The sequence below is a fragment of the Neofelis nebulosa genome, chromosome 13 (assembly GCF_028018385.1).
Source record: "Neofelis nebulosa isolate mNeoNeb1 chromosome 13, mNeoNeb1.pri, whole genome shotgun sequence".
NCBI classification, from domain to species: domain Eukaryota; kingdom Metazoa; phylum Chordata; class Mammalia; order Carnivora; family Felidae; genus Neofelis; species Neofelis nebulosa.
Genome location: NC_080794.1, coordinates 27,721,206 through 27,740,631, shown reverse-complemented (window position 1 = coordinate 27,740,631; position 19,426 = coordinate 27,721,206). Strand labels below are relative to the sequence as shown.

Genomic DNA, 19,426 nt, shown 5'->3' with positions numbered 1-19,426 from the left:
TCTGTATACACAAGAGGTGAATGATTCTTTTCTGGAACATCGGATCCATGAACTCCGTTAGACTACTCAGAGCTAGTTTGAACATTGTTCTTTTTACTAAAATCTGCGTGTGGCCCCAAGTAAATCAAACTCACAGAAATCATGGAATGATACATTGAGCTATAGAGGAAAATGTGAACAAAGTTTCCTAAAACATAGCAAACATATTACACTTGTCCAAAGAATGTTTCTTTAGCTATCCTTTGGAAAGGAAACATGGAACTAGCACTGCTGAGCTCAGCTGTCGGGGGACAGCAACATTACATCAACACTAATAACTTACAGTTGGACAAGTTTAATGTGTTGGAATCCTATAGAATAGAGAGGGCAAGCCAACGGACACATCCCCTGTTAAGCTCAATAAATGCGTGCTAGTAGAATTCGCTCCTTTTCACCTGGTATTTATTGATTTCATGTGCATATTCACTTATATTTCTTTAAGATGGAGACTAGTATCACTTGCTGTATTGTTTCTTGATTTTATTCTCTATGGTCCAGTTAACAATTCAATAGATCCATGAATTACCATTTAGGTAAAGTCAAGCACAAGACGATGTTTCTGTTGATTTTTTGCCAATACCGATCAGGTATTTTTCAAGGGTTAGAGAAATGACCAAGACTGTGACAAGTTTGAAGCCTGTTCACATGAAAGCAGGAGGTATCTAAGAATAAATAGAAATCTAAGTTTAATTTATTGGTAAAAGTACAGAATTTTAAGCACTGAGCTTTCTTCCTCAGAATCCTAAGCATATAAGGTAAATATAATTGAGTTAATAAAATACCTCACTTATTTGGTCACCTTTCTTCATTACCTCTCTTTCCTTTTTCCTTTATTGAGTTTAATCAGATGTCTGTTTGTTGAATCACCTAATAAGTACATGCAATACTATGCTAGACACTGTGTGAATAGGCAAAATAAACTGAAAACAAACACACTTGAGATTTTAAAATAAAGGGTAGTATTTTGATTAAGTGCTCAAATGTGTGGGAATAAGAATAATTATGAATATTTAGCATTTGTTGACGTGCAGTCTCTTTTAAGTGTCTTACACAGATTAGCCCACATGACCCTAATAGCAACTACAACGATTTTCTGTTTCTCTGTCTTCCCCCATTTTTAGATGAGGAGACTGAGGCACAGAGCTGTGAAATCAACTGAAGGAGGAGAGGTATTAAGAGTCCAACAGTTTAGAGGAGAAAAGATGTGATGAAGTGTACTGGGGATGGGGTGGGTAGAGACAAGCGATGTCACGGCATTTGAGCTGGATCAGGAAAAATGGGTAAGAGACAGGAGTGCAAAGGCTGTGTAGGTAAAGGACATCCTGAGGGAGGTGAGTGTAAGGAGACTTGAGCAGATTTCTCCGGAGGAAGTACACAGCCTTATCATTCTCGATTCAACAAAAATATCTGAAACAGCCAATATGTGTTAGACGTTGAGTGTCAGGAATATGGAAGTGAATTAAACGGGTAAAATCCTGCCCGGAGGGAACTCACATTTGGTCAGGGGACTCAGAAAATAAGTAAATAATAAACAAGTGAGCTAGTAAGTAACAAATGAGTGATCAGAACTCTGGAGGCTTGAGTGGCAGGAGTTCCAGATGGATGAAGCAGCAGGGGAAGATTCCAGTGGGTGGTCAGAGCCTCACTGGGGAGGCAGCATCTGAGCTGAGTCTGTTAGGAGGAAAAGCCAGTGTGGGAAGAGCCAGGGAAACACAAAAGAGAGAGGGAAGAGTTAAGTGTGCCCTGGGACATTTCTGACACACCCCCAGAAGACAAATAAAACCTGCTTTCTTTTCTACTCTTCCTTATCTCTACTCTTCCCCATGTCCTTTGCCAACACAGAAAAATTCCTTCTGGATTTTATACTGTTACCATATCTTATCTGAAGCATCATGTGTTAGCAAATATCTGGGTATCTCCGAACTCAAAATAGGAAAGACGAATTAAGAATCAGAAGGGATTCTATCCTAAACTGATTTCAAATTCAAACCAATTTTGTAAAAAACAAAAACAAAAAAACAAAAGCTCAATGAAATCTGTTTTGAATACTCAATTGTATTTGGAAGGTTCAACAGCAGAGATGGAAACCTAGACTTGACAGATGCCATATAAAGCCTGATCTTGAAGGAGTCTTGGGTAGTGTAAGAGAAATTCTTTGTCTGATGTAATTCTGTAGTGTTCGACAAATTGTTCATCAAAATTGTTTACAAAAATGCCAGCGAGAAAGTTGGGAAATAAAAGCATTCTTCTCCTGCTCATCTTTTTGGCTATCAGAGAGGATGAAATAAAAGGGTTTAGAAGCAGACCCTGTGATTTCCATATGGCCAACTTGCATACTGGAAATTCTCCCTGCAGATAGACTATTTCTTTTATTGTTTGCACTTGCTGTCCCGATTTCCTGAAACCTCTTTTTAGCTTTTTAGTTATTCTAGTAACACTTCCGACAGTGCACTGGGTTTATCAGCCCTGTCCGCAGTGTGTGTACAGTTTTACAATACTTGTTGTCTTCACATGTGTTTGTGTGTGTGTGTGTTTTATATCCTGAACCTTGAGCCCAATGCATGAGGATGACTTAAATTTGCATGTTTTTGGAGGCACACATTGAATGTTAGCAGCAAATGACTTTGTTTTTAGTGATCTGAGTCATAGGTTAAGAAGAGTCTTACCCTCACTTGAATTAGCCGTGTTTCACTCCCAAGAAAAAGGCGTATTTTCTTCTTTTATTTCACAATGGACTTGGGACGAAAGCAATAATTGTGTCTGCATAATTAATAATAATTCTAAAAGAATGGGACCCCCAGGAAACTGAACCATTAAGTGATGCCCATGCTTTTTCCATGAGTATGTTCAACTGAGACATTTAGAACTGAAAATTATGGTTATAATATTTTGTAACTTCTTGTACTTGACAGGAAGAGAAGCAAAGTGCAAATTGGTGTGGGCAGCTCTCGTGAGTCAGTATAAATATATCTTTACTTCTAAATTCCATGCACTTCCCTTTCTCATGGTAGTGCCATTATTTGCATTCAGCATCAGGACAAATCTGAATAGTTTAACTTCTTTTCCAACAGTGGAACTTTCACTTTTCCATCAAGGTTTATCCGCCTCACGTGCACATCCCTCACTACTCCAGAAGGTCCTCTGAAGGACTGTTATCAGAAGAGTTAGATCTAGGGTATCTACATTATTCTGTTAAAAAAAAATCAGTGTTTTGTTTTGAAATAAAATAGGGTTTTTATATGCAAGTATCAAAAAGTGTTCTTTGAAAGTCACATGGAAATAATATTAAGGACATACAGATTGTTGGTATAAAATGCTAGTGTGGGGACTGATTTTATACATTTTTTTAAATGTTTATTTATTTTTGAGAGACAGAGAATGAGCGGGAGAGGGGCAGAAAGAGAGAGGGGGACACAAAATCCCAAGCAGGCTCCAGGCTCTGAGCTGTCAGCACAAAGCCTCATACGAGGCTCGAACTCATGGACTGTGAGATAATGACCTGAGCTGAAATCTGATGCATAACGGACAAGAGCCACTCAGGCGCCGCCTGATTTTGTTTCTTTTCTCTGAGTATGAATCCACAGTAGTTGTTTAGGAAGGGGTATTATATTTTATCCTCGATTTGTCTGACCTCACAGAGCCAGCTGGCATACAGCTAACAATGTTGTGCACTTATCAGAATAACAATTAGTATTCCTTAGGGGGGAAAAAGTCCTCTCTACCATCAGTGCAGCTGCCAGCCCTTGTTGGGTCCTTCAGTATTCCTTTGCTTTCTTATTTCCCTGAATTAGCCTCCTATGTCACACACCTGTTTTAATCCACCTCGAATAGCTTCCTGATAAATTGGTTGTGCCATTTTCTGACAGTGCGTTAACAGTAGTGATGAGTATGATGATGAAGGGGACAGTGATGGTGATAATGGGGGTGGAAACAGTTATCAATTACTGAGTACTAACAATACTGCAAGCCTGCTTTACATCCATTATCTCCGGGAATCCTTGCAATAACCCTATGAGTTAGTTTTTATCTTTTTTTTAAAGTTTCTTAAGGTTTATTTATTTTTGAGAGGTAGAGAGCACAAGTGGGACAGAGGCAGAGGGAGGGGGGACAGAGGATCCAAACCAGGCTCTGCGCTGACAGCAGCGAGCCCAATCCAGGTCTTGAACTTATAAACTGTGACATCATGACCTGAGTTGAGGCCCCTCACCATCTGAGCCATCCAGGTGCCCCATGAGTTAGTTTTAATCTTCATTCCCATTTTATGATGAGGATATTGCTGCACAGCAAGACTCCATCACTTATCTAAGGTCGCAACTAGTCGCAACTAAAAAAATCAAAAAACAATTCTAGCATCCACTGAGTCCTCACATTTACTGAGCCAAGAATTCACATTGTCCACATTACCTGATTTGGTCCTCACCATAACCCCAGAGGTATTATTCTTGCTTCTCCTGGCAAAGGAGGAAGCAAAACCTCAGAGAAGGAGTCTCCATCCCAGCACTGAACTCCATCAGCCTATTTCTTGTGCTCTGCATTCAACATCAGATTGGGTTTTCTCTGTGGAAAATACAACTACATAGACTTTTAGGATCAAGGATTCCCGATAGCAAAGAAAGGGTCAAAGTATTTTTCTATTTTTCAAACTTGGGTTGGTAAAATTCTGGGGGACCTGAAAATGAGCACTGGGATGATTTTGCCTAGTGCAGACTTTGGGAAAGTCCAGACTACACACGGACGTGGCTCAGAGACATACTTGCACAAGCAGACATACTTGTAAAATCAAAATAGGATGTAAAACAAAACAGAAGAGGAGGAAAAATCTCAAGTGCCTTTATTTTGGGTCCCAAAGTAAAGAAACAATCTCTTCTACAGACCAGAAATAAATACCACTGTCTTTTATAGAATGAAATAAGCTAAAGCATTACATAAATACCATCCATCATGCATTTTATCCTCTCAGAGACCATTATAATTCCTGTAGTCATTAACATTTAAGTTCACTTAATCATTAAACAATCATTTATTGTACTAAGTGCTATAATGATGTTTTTGAAGGAATATAAAATAGAGGCAGTTATATGGGAACAGGAGAAAACAACACTCTGAGAACAAAATAATTTTCCACGAATTAAGCCCAAGACTGCAGAATGTCTGCAGAATAAAGATATGATCAGTACAGTAGGCTTGTTAGACAAGGAAAATTTCTCAGGTAAGTGATTTATGTACGAGCTTCTGTAGTAGCTGGGGTTTTACAAGAGTGTAGAGAAGAGAGAAGGGCTTTTCAGGTGGAGGCAATATCATGATGGCAGGGTTTTAGTTGGAACCAATTCATTTAAGAAGATGCCATGATTTTCTTTGCCTCGGAAATTTTCCATGAGAAAAATAATACATAGATTCTAAAATTGATGCAGATTTTGTTTAGTCGTCCTAAAGCACACTGCTGAGTTTTGAACGTGAGCGACTTCAATTTTAATAAAGCTTGTTCTTGCTTTAGGTAACCTTTTGGAAAATTTTAAGTGAAGTATATAGTACTAATTTTGCTGCCAGCTTATATCATAATTTGGGAATATGACTTTATTTAAAAAAAACAACCGGCAGCAGCAATCAATGAAAATTACAATTAAGAGCCCTAATATTCACCTTTGGAAGTATTCTCTTTGCAAAGTCTAAAAGTGGGCATTTTTTAAAGGGCTTTTGAGGTATGAAGAATGGTTCCACTGCAGGGGGTATTTCCAGCCCTTATGAAATTCCTCCCAGGCTCTCTGTTCTTGTGCTTAGTCCGCTCTCTCATAAGATCAGACAGACAAACCCATCATCTGATTTTGGCACCTATTAAAACACGCACACTCCTTGTTAAATTTTTCCTTTTAGGGGCAGGTCTCATGAGTAAATGCCCAGTTAGTTTTGGCCTCCTCCCCTCCCTAGTGGGCGGGCACAGGCAAAGGGCTCTGGGAGGGAGGTGATTGTGAGGTTATGGTAAGCTAGTTAAGAAGGCCACCAAAAGGGTGGGGGCTGGAATTGAACTAGTGACTTCCCAAGTGTTCAGAGGTTCAGTGGTCTGCAAGAGCATTGGGCACATTTGGAGGTTTATGCTGAGGCTGTCATATTGGCCACTCTTTCCTGCTCTGTATTGACACAAAGCCCTTGATGAGCAGCCCAGAGGGAAATCGTGGATGTTAAGGCCCACTTGGAGAAAGCAGTCTGTGTGAAAGAGGGCAGACAATCCTTAAACTGTGAGATACCCTTTGGGGGCTTGTGAAAGGGTATCTTGACCCAGTTTCTTGCTTTCCATGAAATTAGGCCTATTATTATAAAATGCCCTGGAAATTTTATTGAGGATACTCAAGGCAGTTGAACGTGAGATTGTGAAACTAGTATCCTTACAACTCCAATCCACCTTTCTAGAGTAGGGAATACTGAAGAATGAGATACAAGTAAAATCATGATCCACATTGAAGTAATCTTGGAGCATTATTTTGCTTCACTTAAATATTATCTATTTTCTGATTCATGCGTATGATTAGAAGACTAGAATCCTCATTGTTTGCAGAGAGGAAAGCTAAACAGGGTCGTGGGCAATAGGATAGTTAATTTTTCTATTTGCTTATTTATATTGTGATATGCTTCTGAGATGAATGAATCTTACTTTCTCAATAAGGAAGCACTAACTCATTTTTAGAAAAAATAAAATGGAATCCTGATTTTAGACTAATGGTGAACTAAGGTAAATAAGATCCCTTTGTAGGGCCAAATTATTAAATGTCATGAAATAATCATTTTGTGAAAAATACTGTAATTTGTTGAAATGACAACTTTTTATGATAAATAATATTTTTGGATGAAACGAACTGAAAAAAAGCTTCCCTGACCTTTAACAGCTCAGGGAAGTGTCTAGCATGTAGGAAATAAACATCTCTACTTGGTAAACAAATGAGCACATAAACAAATAGAGGGAAAAAAAAACCTTCAAGATAGGTGATACTCCTGCCATGTACTTTAATGAGAACTGATAGGGTGGATAAACCCTGAAGTTTCAAAACCAAAACTAAAATACCAAACTTCTGTGGAGAGAAATAATATATTTAGGAAGATATTAATTTAAAAAATAGCTAATTCAAATAATTTGTCACTAAAGTATTAATGTTGCACACATTCGGTATTCTGACAGAGTAGTAGGAATTGGTATTATAGTAAAGCTGAGTCTCTAAGGGCAGATAGTGGATTAGTAATGGGGTAATACACATTTTATAAAAATTTCCCGCTTGGACATATCTTCTGAATTTGATCATAAGTTTATCAGTTTTTGTTAGCTTGTGAATAAATAGTGTATCTTATATTTAAAAACAAGTATCCAGAAACCTGACTTAAGTTATTTCTGGGTTGGCTAGATCCTTCTATGGTATTAGACTTCGTACAAAATACTTGGCATTGACTTACTTCTGATGCCATTAAGACATAAAGACTGGAGTAAAATTATTTGGTAGCTCCTAAGAAAAGGCACACAATTTGATTAATTACATAGAAAAAGGTGGGGTCAGGTCTAGTTTTTAATTTTTAGAGTTCAGATTCTCCTTGGTTCCAAAAGTGAATTGCACTGACAATGCATGATCAAGAATATAGCAAACCTTCTAACTAATTAGTAGTGGCTAGAGTGTCACCTTAAAATATTAAATCTTTCATAGTAGCAAAACAATATTATATTCATATAAGAACAGAATAATTAATTTCTTCAGTAAAACTTCTGATAAGATTCCATTTATGATGATATTTTAAGATGAAATTTCTAGCTAAACCAACAGATTGTCAAGAAAATAGAAAACAGAAAAATCAACCAAGGCCTTATCAAATCAATAAATATTTATGGGTAACCCACCTCAGGCCAGGTACTGTGGGAGGACCTGAGGGTATAATGATGCACTCACACTTTTTGTGCTTATACTACCTACAACTGCCAGGAGACAACTGATGGGAAACATGCACATATACATGCACACACATACAGTCATAAATTTTGAGGACTTATAAGGTAAAAGTGAAGAGTGCTATAGACAAGCATGACAAGGAAATCTAATTGAGACTGGAGGGACAAGGAAAGTTTTTCTGTAGAGTTCCATATACCTGACATGAGCTATGAAAAGAGATACACGGGTGAAAAGTGGGAGTAAAGAGATATTTCAAGGGAGAGAAATACATGTGTGAAGACCTGAGTTAGGAAGACACATAGGTTTTTTCCAGAAATGAATGAAAAACAATGTTATAGGAGCACAGTGAGGAAAAATGGCAAGCAACAAAGCCCAAGAGTTAGGCCGGGCCCCGACCGTGCAACATTCTGTAGGTCATCATGGGCAAATGGCCATGCTTGTATACCACAACTGTATAACAGTAATTGCCTTAACATCGAATGTGGAGTTTGTCCTCAGCAGCGCAAACAATTTCCTTTGATTCAAGATGTCTTAAATAGCTTTAGTTTGGGGAATTATAGTTTGAAAATAGGATTGATTGTGAGTTGGTTGAAGAAACAGTCTTCTGAACTGGTGCCCTCTGGGTAGGTACCAGTTATGTAGCTGTGAGTTTACTTGTAGAACGGAGGCTAGACAAGGGAGTAGCTCACATGTATTAAGCATGTACGCTATCAGGCCTGTGGCACACACTGCCTCATTTAATCCTCACACCCATCCTAGGAGGTGGGTATTATGGTCTCCATTTTATAGATGAGGACACTGAGTCGCAGGGAAGGTAGTGAATTCCACTACCCTGGAAGAGACAAGATTCAAATTTGGGTCTCCTAGGTTTGTGAAATTTCTACTGCAGTGTAATAATTCCTCAAGGGACACACTCCGGGAGCATACTAGATCTCATGGAATGGGAATAAAAGTCAGGTAGATGCTAGTACCCTTCATTCCCTCCATTTGCTTAGTCCTCCCATTATTCATAAATTCACAGATTAAACATTTAAGGATGTGCTTAGTAAGCATTTATTAAAGACTTAGTAAGACACCTGATACCACTGAGAAGAGGAAAAGATGAATGAGAAGTAAGAGGGAAGGGACATAAATATATAGAAGACTCAAAATCTCCCTTCAAGGAGACTTTATTAGGAAAGCTAAGGCTTATATACACATAACCATGAAATAGGGGAGAATATGTTGGGTCACGGGAGAAATATAAGCTAAGATTAATTCCTGCTATGCTTCTGAAATACAGGTAGGATGTTGATGGGTAGAGATGTAAGAGGACAGCATTCCATAGCAGGCAGTCATAATTTGGGAGGACATTTGCTCTAAAACCATTTCAGAACCTCTCTTCTCAGATTAATCAAGCTAACGGAGCATGGAACACTTTGTTCTATATATGGCTAAAATGTAATCCTCATATCCAAAATACAATATATTTAGACACATTTTAACACTTCCCTAGATAATTGAGACTTCTATTTTCTCCATAAGTTTTGCTGTTGTTTTAATTTAATTTCAGCTGTACAATGACCACTGCCTGCTGCAGGGAATTAGAAGGAGAGGAAGGAGAGAAGGGACCTCCTGATGCTGTTTTGCTATTATTTACCTTGGGGTGCTGTGCATTTCATCAATAACTCTACCTGGAAGCTTCCTGAAATTCCAGCAAATCGTCTCAGGTGTAGGGTTAAGAGGATGGGACATGTGAGGAGAAAGGCTATGGACTGAGTTGAATAGGATAAATTCTTGGGCTTTCGGTGCGATTGCTTCTTTCTACCTCCTTTTCACTTATGTCAAAAAAGTCTGTGAAGATGAACTGAAGTGAAGGGAACTTTAGAGAAAATATTTTATTTTGTTTTGGGGCTATGACACAGGAAGAGAAAAGGGAAGTGGAAAGACTAGAATATCGAGGCTTTGAATATCAGATTACAGAATTTAGATTTTCTGTGGCAGGCAACATAGAAAATCTTGGATCTTGAAGTTTTTAGTTTTGGTGTTTTGATATAACCAGATTCCTAATTAGAGGAAGTATCTTGAAATGGGATAGTATTTTATTTTTCAATTATAGAAATAAGCCTCATGCATAGAAGATGTTAAGAGTTGTTGTTATCTGTTTAACCTTGTTTAAGAGCTATCATATGTTCAGTCCAGAGTTTCCTTAGATATTATTGTAATGGCATTGTTAGGGGAGTCAATCTCAAAATTAATCCCAAGAGAGTGAAGAAAACTGCAGTCCAGTGGACATTTGACATAGCAGAACAAACATTTACATATCCCAAATGTCCTTGCGACTGGAAATCATTTCCTTTCTTAGTCACACAAAGGAAATACTCTCTCCTGATGTTTCCCTTGATATGTAAGGTCAAGGAATTAATTCCCCCCCCCCTTTTTTTAGGCGGATGTTCAACCATGGGGCTTTTGCTATCTCTCCATCGCCCAGCCATCTGCCAAGATTTCAATAATATCATGACCTATAGCCTTTGTTTCAAAATTGGTTCTTTGCAGGAAATCAAAGATGGAGGAATTTCTATATTAAATACTGATTTTTAAAGAATTCACTTTCTTTTGTCCTTTCTTTCTTCTCCCCAGAAGTTAAAAGGCAATATTAGTGAAAGGGTTAAGAGCCTTTCTTTAAAAAGTCCATTCTAGATGTTTTCTTCCACTTAGGTCTGGTCACTTTTCTCTCCTGGGTTATAATAATATGGTTTTAATACCAATTCATCTTGAATAATTATATTTATTGAGGAATTAGCATTTCTAATTTTTAGGTCATTTTAAACCACCACATGCATATACTATAAGTATTTTAATAAAATTACATTAGCTTACAATTTTGACTTTGAGATGGTCTATAAAGCAATAGTCCAATCTAAAATGAAGTGCAATTTGAAGAAATAAATTTGGAAAGTATGCTATTTTTCTCTTATTTCAAAGTTCTAAGGACACATTTTCATTGTATAATGTCTTATAAAAATATTAATAGTAGTTACCTGTTATGGTGTGCCTACCTCTGCTAGGCATTCTTTACAGAAAGTATAATAAAGACCTCTATGGGATAAATGTGACCACTATGGACTGAATTCTGTTTCCCATAAATTCATGTGTTGAAACCCTAACCCCCAATGTGACTCTATTTTGAGATAGAGGTTTTAGGAAATGAGGTCATAAGGGTAAGATCTTAAGCCAATAAGATTGATAGACTTTTAAGAGGAGAAGAGAGATCTCTCTTTCTCTCCTTGTGAAGTACATGTGCCCCGAGGAAAGGCCGTGTGAGACACAGCAAGAAGGTGTCTTCTAAAAACCAGGAAGAAAGACATCACCAAACCCCAATCATCTTTGAACCCCAATCTTAGACTACCAACCTCCAGAACTGTGAGAAAATAAGTTTCTGTTGTTTAAACTACCCAATCTGTGGTATGTTGGTATGGCAGTCCAAGATGACTAATACAGTGACTGTCCCCATTTTGTGGATTAGGAAGCAAACTGAGAGTCACTGGCAAAACTGATATTTGAAACTGATTATTTTTTATTATAAAGGCCCACTATTTGAACTGCCCTCGGAATTTTGAGCCAGAAATAATGAATGTAGATAGCTTTAAAAAAATACCAAGCACTTCATGTGTTGTTGTTTGTTTGCATTTTTATTTTCACTAGGCTTAGCAGATACAGTCAGTAGATTTTGCTCATTCCTATTCATTATCATCTGATTTTTGTGTTCTAGCAGGATGTTACTATTTGAGCTTTCAGAATTCTAGGTTAATATTAAAAAATGCAGCCAATTTTCCAGAAATTGCAATGCTGAGAAATCCAATAAGATTTACTGTTGCTGTATTTGCTATCTGTAAAACATATTAAACACAAAATATCCAGTTTTGTGCCTGCAACTAGTTGGCAGTGTCCCATTAAACCATATTAAAATTAACTTCTATTAATTGGATTAGAAATTCAGTGAGAATGACAGCTGCTAGTGCCTTTTGCAGTTACTTTGTTTCTCTATAATCCATATGGCAGAAATCACATAATGCTTTTTTCCCCATTGAAATGAACACTTGAGATAAGGAGGATTGACTGGATGTGATCAGGGTATGTGCATTTGTTTTGTTTTCTTTAATTTTTTTTTTGTAAAAACTAAACTATCTTTTTCTCTTCTTCCACAGGTTTTCACCAGCCATATTTATCTATCTGATTAGCATTGTTCCATCATTATGGCTTCTTGAAATGCACCATGAGACCCAGGTATGGCCTTTTGGAAAGTAGGAAAGTGGAAAATTCATCAATAAACTGCTTTCATACTATAATCCAATTTGTTTCAGAAATGCATGTCTCAGAGGAATTGGAGTTATCAACAATTGAATAAGTAAGAGGCCATTAGCAAAAGAAAGTGAATTCACAATCTGTCAAAACCAATAAAAATGTTACATTTGTTTAAGATTTAAAATTGCATAATTAATTAACAATTTATGTTAGAGATCTTGTTCCTAAGCACCCCCTAACTTCCAAATATGCTAGAGTTTATATGGGGGGGCAGGCTGTGTGTAAAAATTTGGTTTTAAACTTTACAGATTTAATGAGTTTCTATATTGTACCAAGAATGGGCAGGGCTCAATAATCCAGCATCCTCTGAAATATTTTTAAAAATAGAAAAAACAAAATAGAAACCCATTGTCTATACCCTGCTATGTAAATACAGTCAAACTTGGAGGGTCTATTTGAAATAGTCTATCTTAAAATTTAGGCCTTACAGATTACAAAAGATTCCCTTTTGAGAGTCCTAAAGTCCTATGATCTGTTTTAGTGAAATAGGAATTCTATTCTGGAGCCAGACACTCAGGGTAAAGGAGAGGAGTATGGCACCCACCATTGGGAAAGGTGGACTATATGTATGAGGACCACACTGATTTAAAAAATAAACAGTGGTTTCCAATAAGAGTCCCTAATCTATATATAAAGAAAGAGCTGCTAAGCGAGTTGCTTCTCACATGGGCAACCCTAAGTCTCAGGCTCTGGAATGGTCTCACAATCTGTTGTTATTAAGGCTCCATACTGTGGATGGCAGATCCCATCAGATTCCAGACCAGACTTCACATCTTCAGAGTGTGGATAAGGGAACTAGGTTACAGATGAACTTTAGCTATGGTATAATTTTAGTACCTTTACTGATAAAATGCTTTAGTCAAGATAAGACTTTGCCCCTATACAGATTTCTTTCCTACAGTCAATCATTTTATAGTAAAGTTAAGCCTCTTGTGTATGTTTCAGATATTCAAACTGCATCTGGAAAATGTTCCAAATTTTAGGTACACACAGGGGAATTTAACTCTATGGACTATTTTTGAAGAATTCCACAAGCACATACCAATAAAACAGGCATAAAGAAAACATTTATCTGCCTTAAATCTCCTATTTAAAAAGTATTAAAGTCATAGGCTATCTCTATGTCTGTGGCAAAAATATTTTTGTAACAATAGATAGACTGGTTCAAGTTATCATGGTTTTTAAAACTGTACCATGAAGAGTTAGGGGACTGTTTCAATTTCCTTACTACTTACAACTTTCAGGGTTATGGAAATAAGCTCTGGTGATTTGAATCATTTTTTTCCTTCACATCCAATTCTATAACATGACTATCATCCACAATAACAATTCATTTCCCCAAACGCTTTTATAATATAAATGCATTGCACAGTTAATTGATATACAGGTCAAATCCCATTACAACAAATAGCATGCAACCAAAAGCTCTCTTTTTAATAAAAAAAAGATTTTTGAGCCCCAGGCAGTACCTCTCTAATTTTCATACTACAAAAGAAATTGGACCTTTAGTAGTAATGGATTTGACTCATTTTGACACTAAAAATTAAAATGAATGCCCAAAGATTGATTTGGGCAGGGTGGGCAGAGATGGAAGTAGAAAAAAGTAAGAGAAAGAGAGACAAAACAGTAGTGGAATTGCATCTAAGGAAAAGAAATGGCAAAAAAAAGGGAGGCACAGCAATTCTCTTAGTCCATTCATTTAAAAATGTTTGGTTGTGATAATAACCACTTTTCTTTATATCATCCTTTTTTTTCCCAAAGTATTTTCAAATACATTTTCTCCTTTATGAACTCAGGAACTCCATAAGTTAAGCATGGTGTGTGTATATATATATATATATATATATATATATATATATATATATACTATTTATATAGTATATATATAGTATATATATTATATATATATATAATCCAAAATTATAAAAATGTAAAATATATATATATATATATATATATATATATATATATATATATTTCTACTTTATAAAAGAGGACGGCTAAGACTCAGAAAGATTAAGTAATTTTTTCAAGGCCTGCTCAGCTAATCAGTAAGAATTCTGGGGCTTAGCCCCTAGGCCTTGATCCCTGCTCTGTTAACCCACACTGCCTTTCTCAGTTACATGTTCTATGTTTTACAGGAGTTTTGAATCAAAATCATCTGACTTTTTTTTCATGACAGGAAAGAATAATTAGTTTCTTTTCACATTTTCCATGTATTCTACATCCTAAAAGTTCTAACCTGTGTTTTGGCATTCGTAAAACATCTTGACCTATTTCATGAAGAGATTCCAAATCTTAAATGATCAATTCTGTGCCTTCATTTCTGAATCTGGCTAGGTTTACATAGCTGAAAACAACTATGACCGTAACTCTTAAGTCTATTTACGAAGTGGCAAAATTAAAGCAATGAAAAGTTTCTAGTCTTGAAGGTGTTTTAGTCTGGTTTGACCCAAAGGAATATTTTTGAAACTAGTAAGAGTTTTTAAGACATAGCCCATGAAAAAGTGGTTTGTTGGTACCCAGAACATCTACATGACTCACCTATACAACGCGAAATGTAAATAATATTACCATAAAAACAATACAAGTTGCGTTAGGTTGTAGGCATCAAACCAGTTGGTTTTTGCTGTCCAAATGCAGTTGCCACTTAAAGGAAAATTTCATCATTTTGTAGTAAGTAGAATTACAAGGATGGAATGGGACTCAGATAGGTTGTAATATCTTAATATGGACTACAAAGCTATTTGCTACTGCAGTGCAGATTACTTTATGTAAATAATATGTCTATGGATTTTTGGTGATAAGGATGTAAGAAAACATATGAAGGTCACCATTTTTAATATACACTGTGCTGTCATGCCTGCAAATAAAGTGGTCAAAATTTGTTTCCTATTGCCTATTTGATTCTCACAAAGCTACTATGCAATGAGGATTTGTTGCTTGGTTCAAAGATTGAATTTTTTATCTTCATTATCTTTTCTTGGAGCCTTAGTTGTACAGAAAAAAATAGTGTGCAAACAGCTGGATTTTTGCTTTTAGAGATATGGCACATGGCCATTTTTCCTAATTATTCTTGTCATTTCACTCATAACACTAGTTGTTTTGGGAGAGACTAGAAAAAAATAGCTTCTTGACATTTCTTTTTACTTTTTCAAGTGGTTTATTTAATGATCGATGCGGTATCCAAAATAATTAAGAAAAATATACTTCTCACAGCGTTAGCATTTGAAAAAAATAGTTTCTCTAAACCCAAATACGTGAGTGTGGGTATGTGGTGCTGGTGGTGGTAATGGCAGTGCTGTGTGCATCTGTTTGTGTATGTTTCAAAAGTATGTTAGCCCTGCAGGTGTTTAAAACAAAATCTTCAATCTTTTTTTTTTAAACAGTGTGTGAAGTAATCAGTGGCTACCACTACATTTTCAAGTGCCACCCCTTTTCTCTCTTATAAATCTTTTCTCTACCTCAGATTCCCAGCATCTGGATAAAAATCATGCACAGTCCACCTGCAGAAATTTACACACAAAATGAAAGAGTGAGAGGGGGAAAACATTTAGTTTAGGTCTTTGTCAAATTTTTCGTAAACCTAAGTTGACTTTCAAACTGCCACTAAAATGTATATTTTGATGGGTGAACATGATAATTCTTTTGATTGTTACAGTGTTTAACAGGCAAGATTGAATGTAATTGGATTACTGACCTAAGCAAATGGTATTTTAGATAAAGAGCCTTCTGGACAAGAAATAAACTCTTAGAATCAACACTTTGGCCAAGATCATACATGTTTTAATGCTGTCGTTGGTTGTTGATTTGTTTTGCAATTGTTCCAGGATTCAAGAAAGGAAACCCAACTATGACTCCATAAATTGTACAGCTCTCAAATACCAACAGCAGTTTTCACAGAACTAGAACAAACAATCCTAAAATTTGTCTGTATCCACCTAAGACCTCAAATAGCCAAAGCAATCTTAAAAAAAGAAAAGCAAAGCTGGAGGCATCACAATTCCAGAGTTCAAGTTGCATTACAAAGTTGTAGTGATCAAGACAGCATGGTACTGGCACAAAAACAGACACGTAGATCAGTAGAACAGAATAGAAAGCCCAGAAAAGAACCCACAACTATATGGTCAACTAATCTTTGGCAAAGCAAGAAAGAATATTCAATGGGAAAAAGACTGTCTCTTCAACAAATGGTGTTGGGAAAACTGGACAGCAACATGCAGAAAAATGAACTTGGATCACTTTCTTACACCACACACAAAAATAAATTCAAAATGGATTAAAGACCTAAATGTGACACCTGAAACCATAAAAATCCTGGAAGAGGACACAGGCACTAACATCTTTGACATTGGCTGTAGCAATTTTTTTCTGGGATTTGTCTCCTGAGGCAAGGGAAACAAAAGCAAAAATAAACTACTGGGACTACATCAAAATAAAAAGCTCAGCACAGTGAAGGAAACAACAAAACTAAAAGGCAACCTATTGAATGGGAGAAGATGTTTGGAAATGACATATCTGAGAAGGGGTTAGTATCCAATATATATATATAAACTTCTAAAACTCAACACCCAAAAACTAAATAATCCAATTAAAAATGGGCAGAAGTCATGAACAGATATTTCTCCAAAGAAGACATACAGATGGCCAAAAGACACATGAAAAGATGCACATCACCACTTATCATCAGGGAAAAGCAAATCAGAGCTATAATGAGATATCACCTCACACGTGTCAGAATGGCTAAAATCAACAACACAAGAAAGAACAGTGCTGGCAAGGATGTGGAGAAAAACGAACCCTTGTGCACTGTTGGTGGGTCTGCAAACTGGTGCAGCCAATGTGGAAAACAGTATGAAGGTTCCTCAGAAAGTTAAAGCTAGAACTACCTTAGGATCCAGCAATTGTACTATGAGGTATTTACCCTATTAATACAAAAACACTAATTCAAAGGGATATATTCATCCCTATTTTTATGGCAGCATATTTATAATAGCCCAATTATGGAAGCAGCCCAAGTGTTCATCGATAAATGAATGGATAAAGAAGAGGTGGTATATATATTCAACGGAATATTATTCAGCCATATAAAAGACTGAAATCTTGCCATTTGCAATGACATGGATAAAGCTAGAGAGTATAATGCTAAGTGAAATAAGCCAGTCAGAGAAAGACAAATACCATATAATTTCACTCATATGTGGAATATAAGAAAAAAACAAATGATCAAGGGGGGGGGGAAGAGAGACAAAACAAACAAACAAAAAAACTGGACAATTATAGAGAACAAACTGATGGTTATCAGAGAGGAGCTGGGGTGGGGGTGGGGGTGAGTTAAATAGGTGATCAGGATTAAGGAGTGCACTTGAGATGAGCACTGGGTGATGTATGAAATTGTTAAATCACTATATTGTACACCTGAAACTAATATAACACTGTATATATATTAATTGGAATTAAAATTAAAACTTAAAACATTCTACAGCTCTGCACAATGAACTTGGAGCTTCTACATCCTCATAGACTTGTGGGAAAATAAAACATGTATAGTTGAGTCTGTTCTCATATTAATTGAAAAGTGGTTTTCTATCTCAAGACTATAATCTGATTTTTGGAAATGTTTATGCATGCTGTGTAAACTCCACATATCTACTCATAATTGCTTAGATAATTGAAGCCACTTGGAACTCTACCTATTGTGGTTTTTTTTTTTTTTTTTTACATATTGCCTTTTTACAAAATTCTTAGCATTGCAGTAGCCAATCTGAAGGGATGTCACAAAATACCAGCAGCAAAGAAAACTTCAATCAAACTTTGATGTCAAGTGAACAAGCCAATGGAGCAGATGATCTCATTAAGACGGTGAGAGCTTTTTCCACTGTATTTTAAAGGATCTGGCAAATCACCTTTTCATTCGGTGAGAATAACATGCTCTACACCTTGCAGCTCATTCTTTCCTAAGGAAATTTGCCAATCATTTAATCGTTTGCTCAGGATTTTGCAAAACAATTGTATTTTTATATTTATTAAACACATTTAACATGCATAATAGTCATATATATCTAATATACCTGTATATTAATAGGTATATTTAACTTGCAGCATTAAGTAACCTATAACACTTAGGTCAGACAATGTATGCACAAAGGGAGGTACATATTTTTGGTAAAGGAATGATATAGTTAAAAGATTGGGATCTGTCCTGTACATATTTTAGGAGTTTACATTAATAAAATAGGGAAGATTTTCAGCCAAAATAGAATTACTTCTTTGTTCTTCACATGCCTGATATTTGTCAAACTAACCATGGCCTATTAGGAAATGATATATGGGAGAGACTCGAGGCCCAGGCCAGTACCAATGAGCCATGGTTTCAACAATAAGATAGATTATTGATTCTAAGAGATTTAATTCAGTCTAATTCATGGATTCTAAATCAAGCTCCCGTCACAGCTGACTGGCATCACTTTGAAAAAATCATTTAATCTCTCTGTGTCTCAGTTTTTCATCTGACAGTTGAAAGTATTAATATCTACCCCACTAGTATGCTTCCTATAAGAATTAAGTAGGATGTATGGGGCACTTGGGTGGCTCAGTCGGTTAAGTGTCTGACTTTGGCTCAGGTCATGATCTCGCGGTTCATGAGTTCAAGCCCTGCGTCAGGCTCTGTGCTGCCAGCTCATAGCCTGGAGCGTGCTTCAGATTCTGTGTCTCCCTCTCTCTCTGCCCCTCTCCCACTCACACTCTGTCTCTCTCTCTCTCTCTCTCTCAAAAATAAATAAACATAAAAAAAAAGAATTGAGTAAGATGTATATGAAGTCTCATAGAAGAAATATGAAATAGTGTGTAAAGGCAAGATCACTGATCTTCATGTGTGGCTTCAATCAGGTTAGCATCCTGCCTTGTCTTATCCTGCCTTTACCTGTACATCAGTAAGTAATTGAGAGGAGTAAATAGATTTGCACAAACATAGTCAAGTTACTTGTATAAATCAGAATCAACTATCCAATCCACTGGAGACCAACATTCCTGTAGTCTTTAAAAGATTATAGCCTCTGAAGGCCAGTAATATATTTTAAAACTGATTTAGAAGTTAAACGGGCAAGAGATATCATTCAGAA

General features: G+C 36.4%; 1 protein-coding gene across 2 annotated transcripts in view; it reads left to right on the top strand.

The window, feature by feature from the left end:
- TMEM26 (transmembrane protein 26) overlaps positions 1-19,426 on the top strand; it is a 48,721-nt gene that overhangs the window by 3,959 nt on the left and 25,336 nt on the right. For both annotated transcript variants that reach the window (XM_058696438.1, XM_058696439.1), the window contains exons 2-3: positions 12,149-12,227; positions 18,054-18,167. In XM_058696438.1, coding sequence (XP_058552421.1) covers positions 12,149-12,227; positions 18,054-18,167 — 193 coding nt within the window. The remainder of the gene's footprint in view (positions 1-12,148; positions 12,228-18,053; positions 18,168-19,426) is intronic.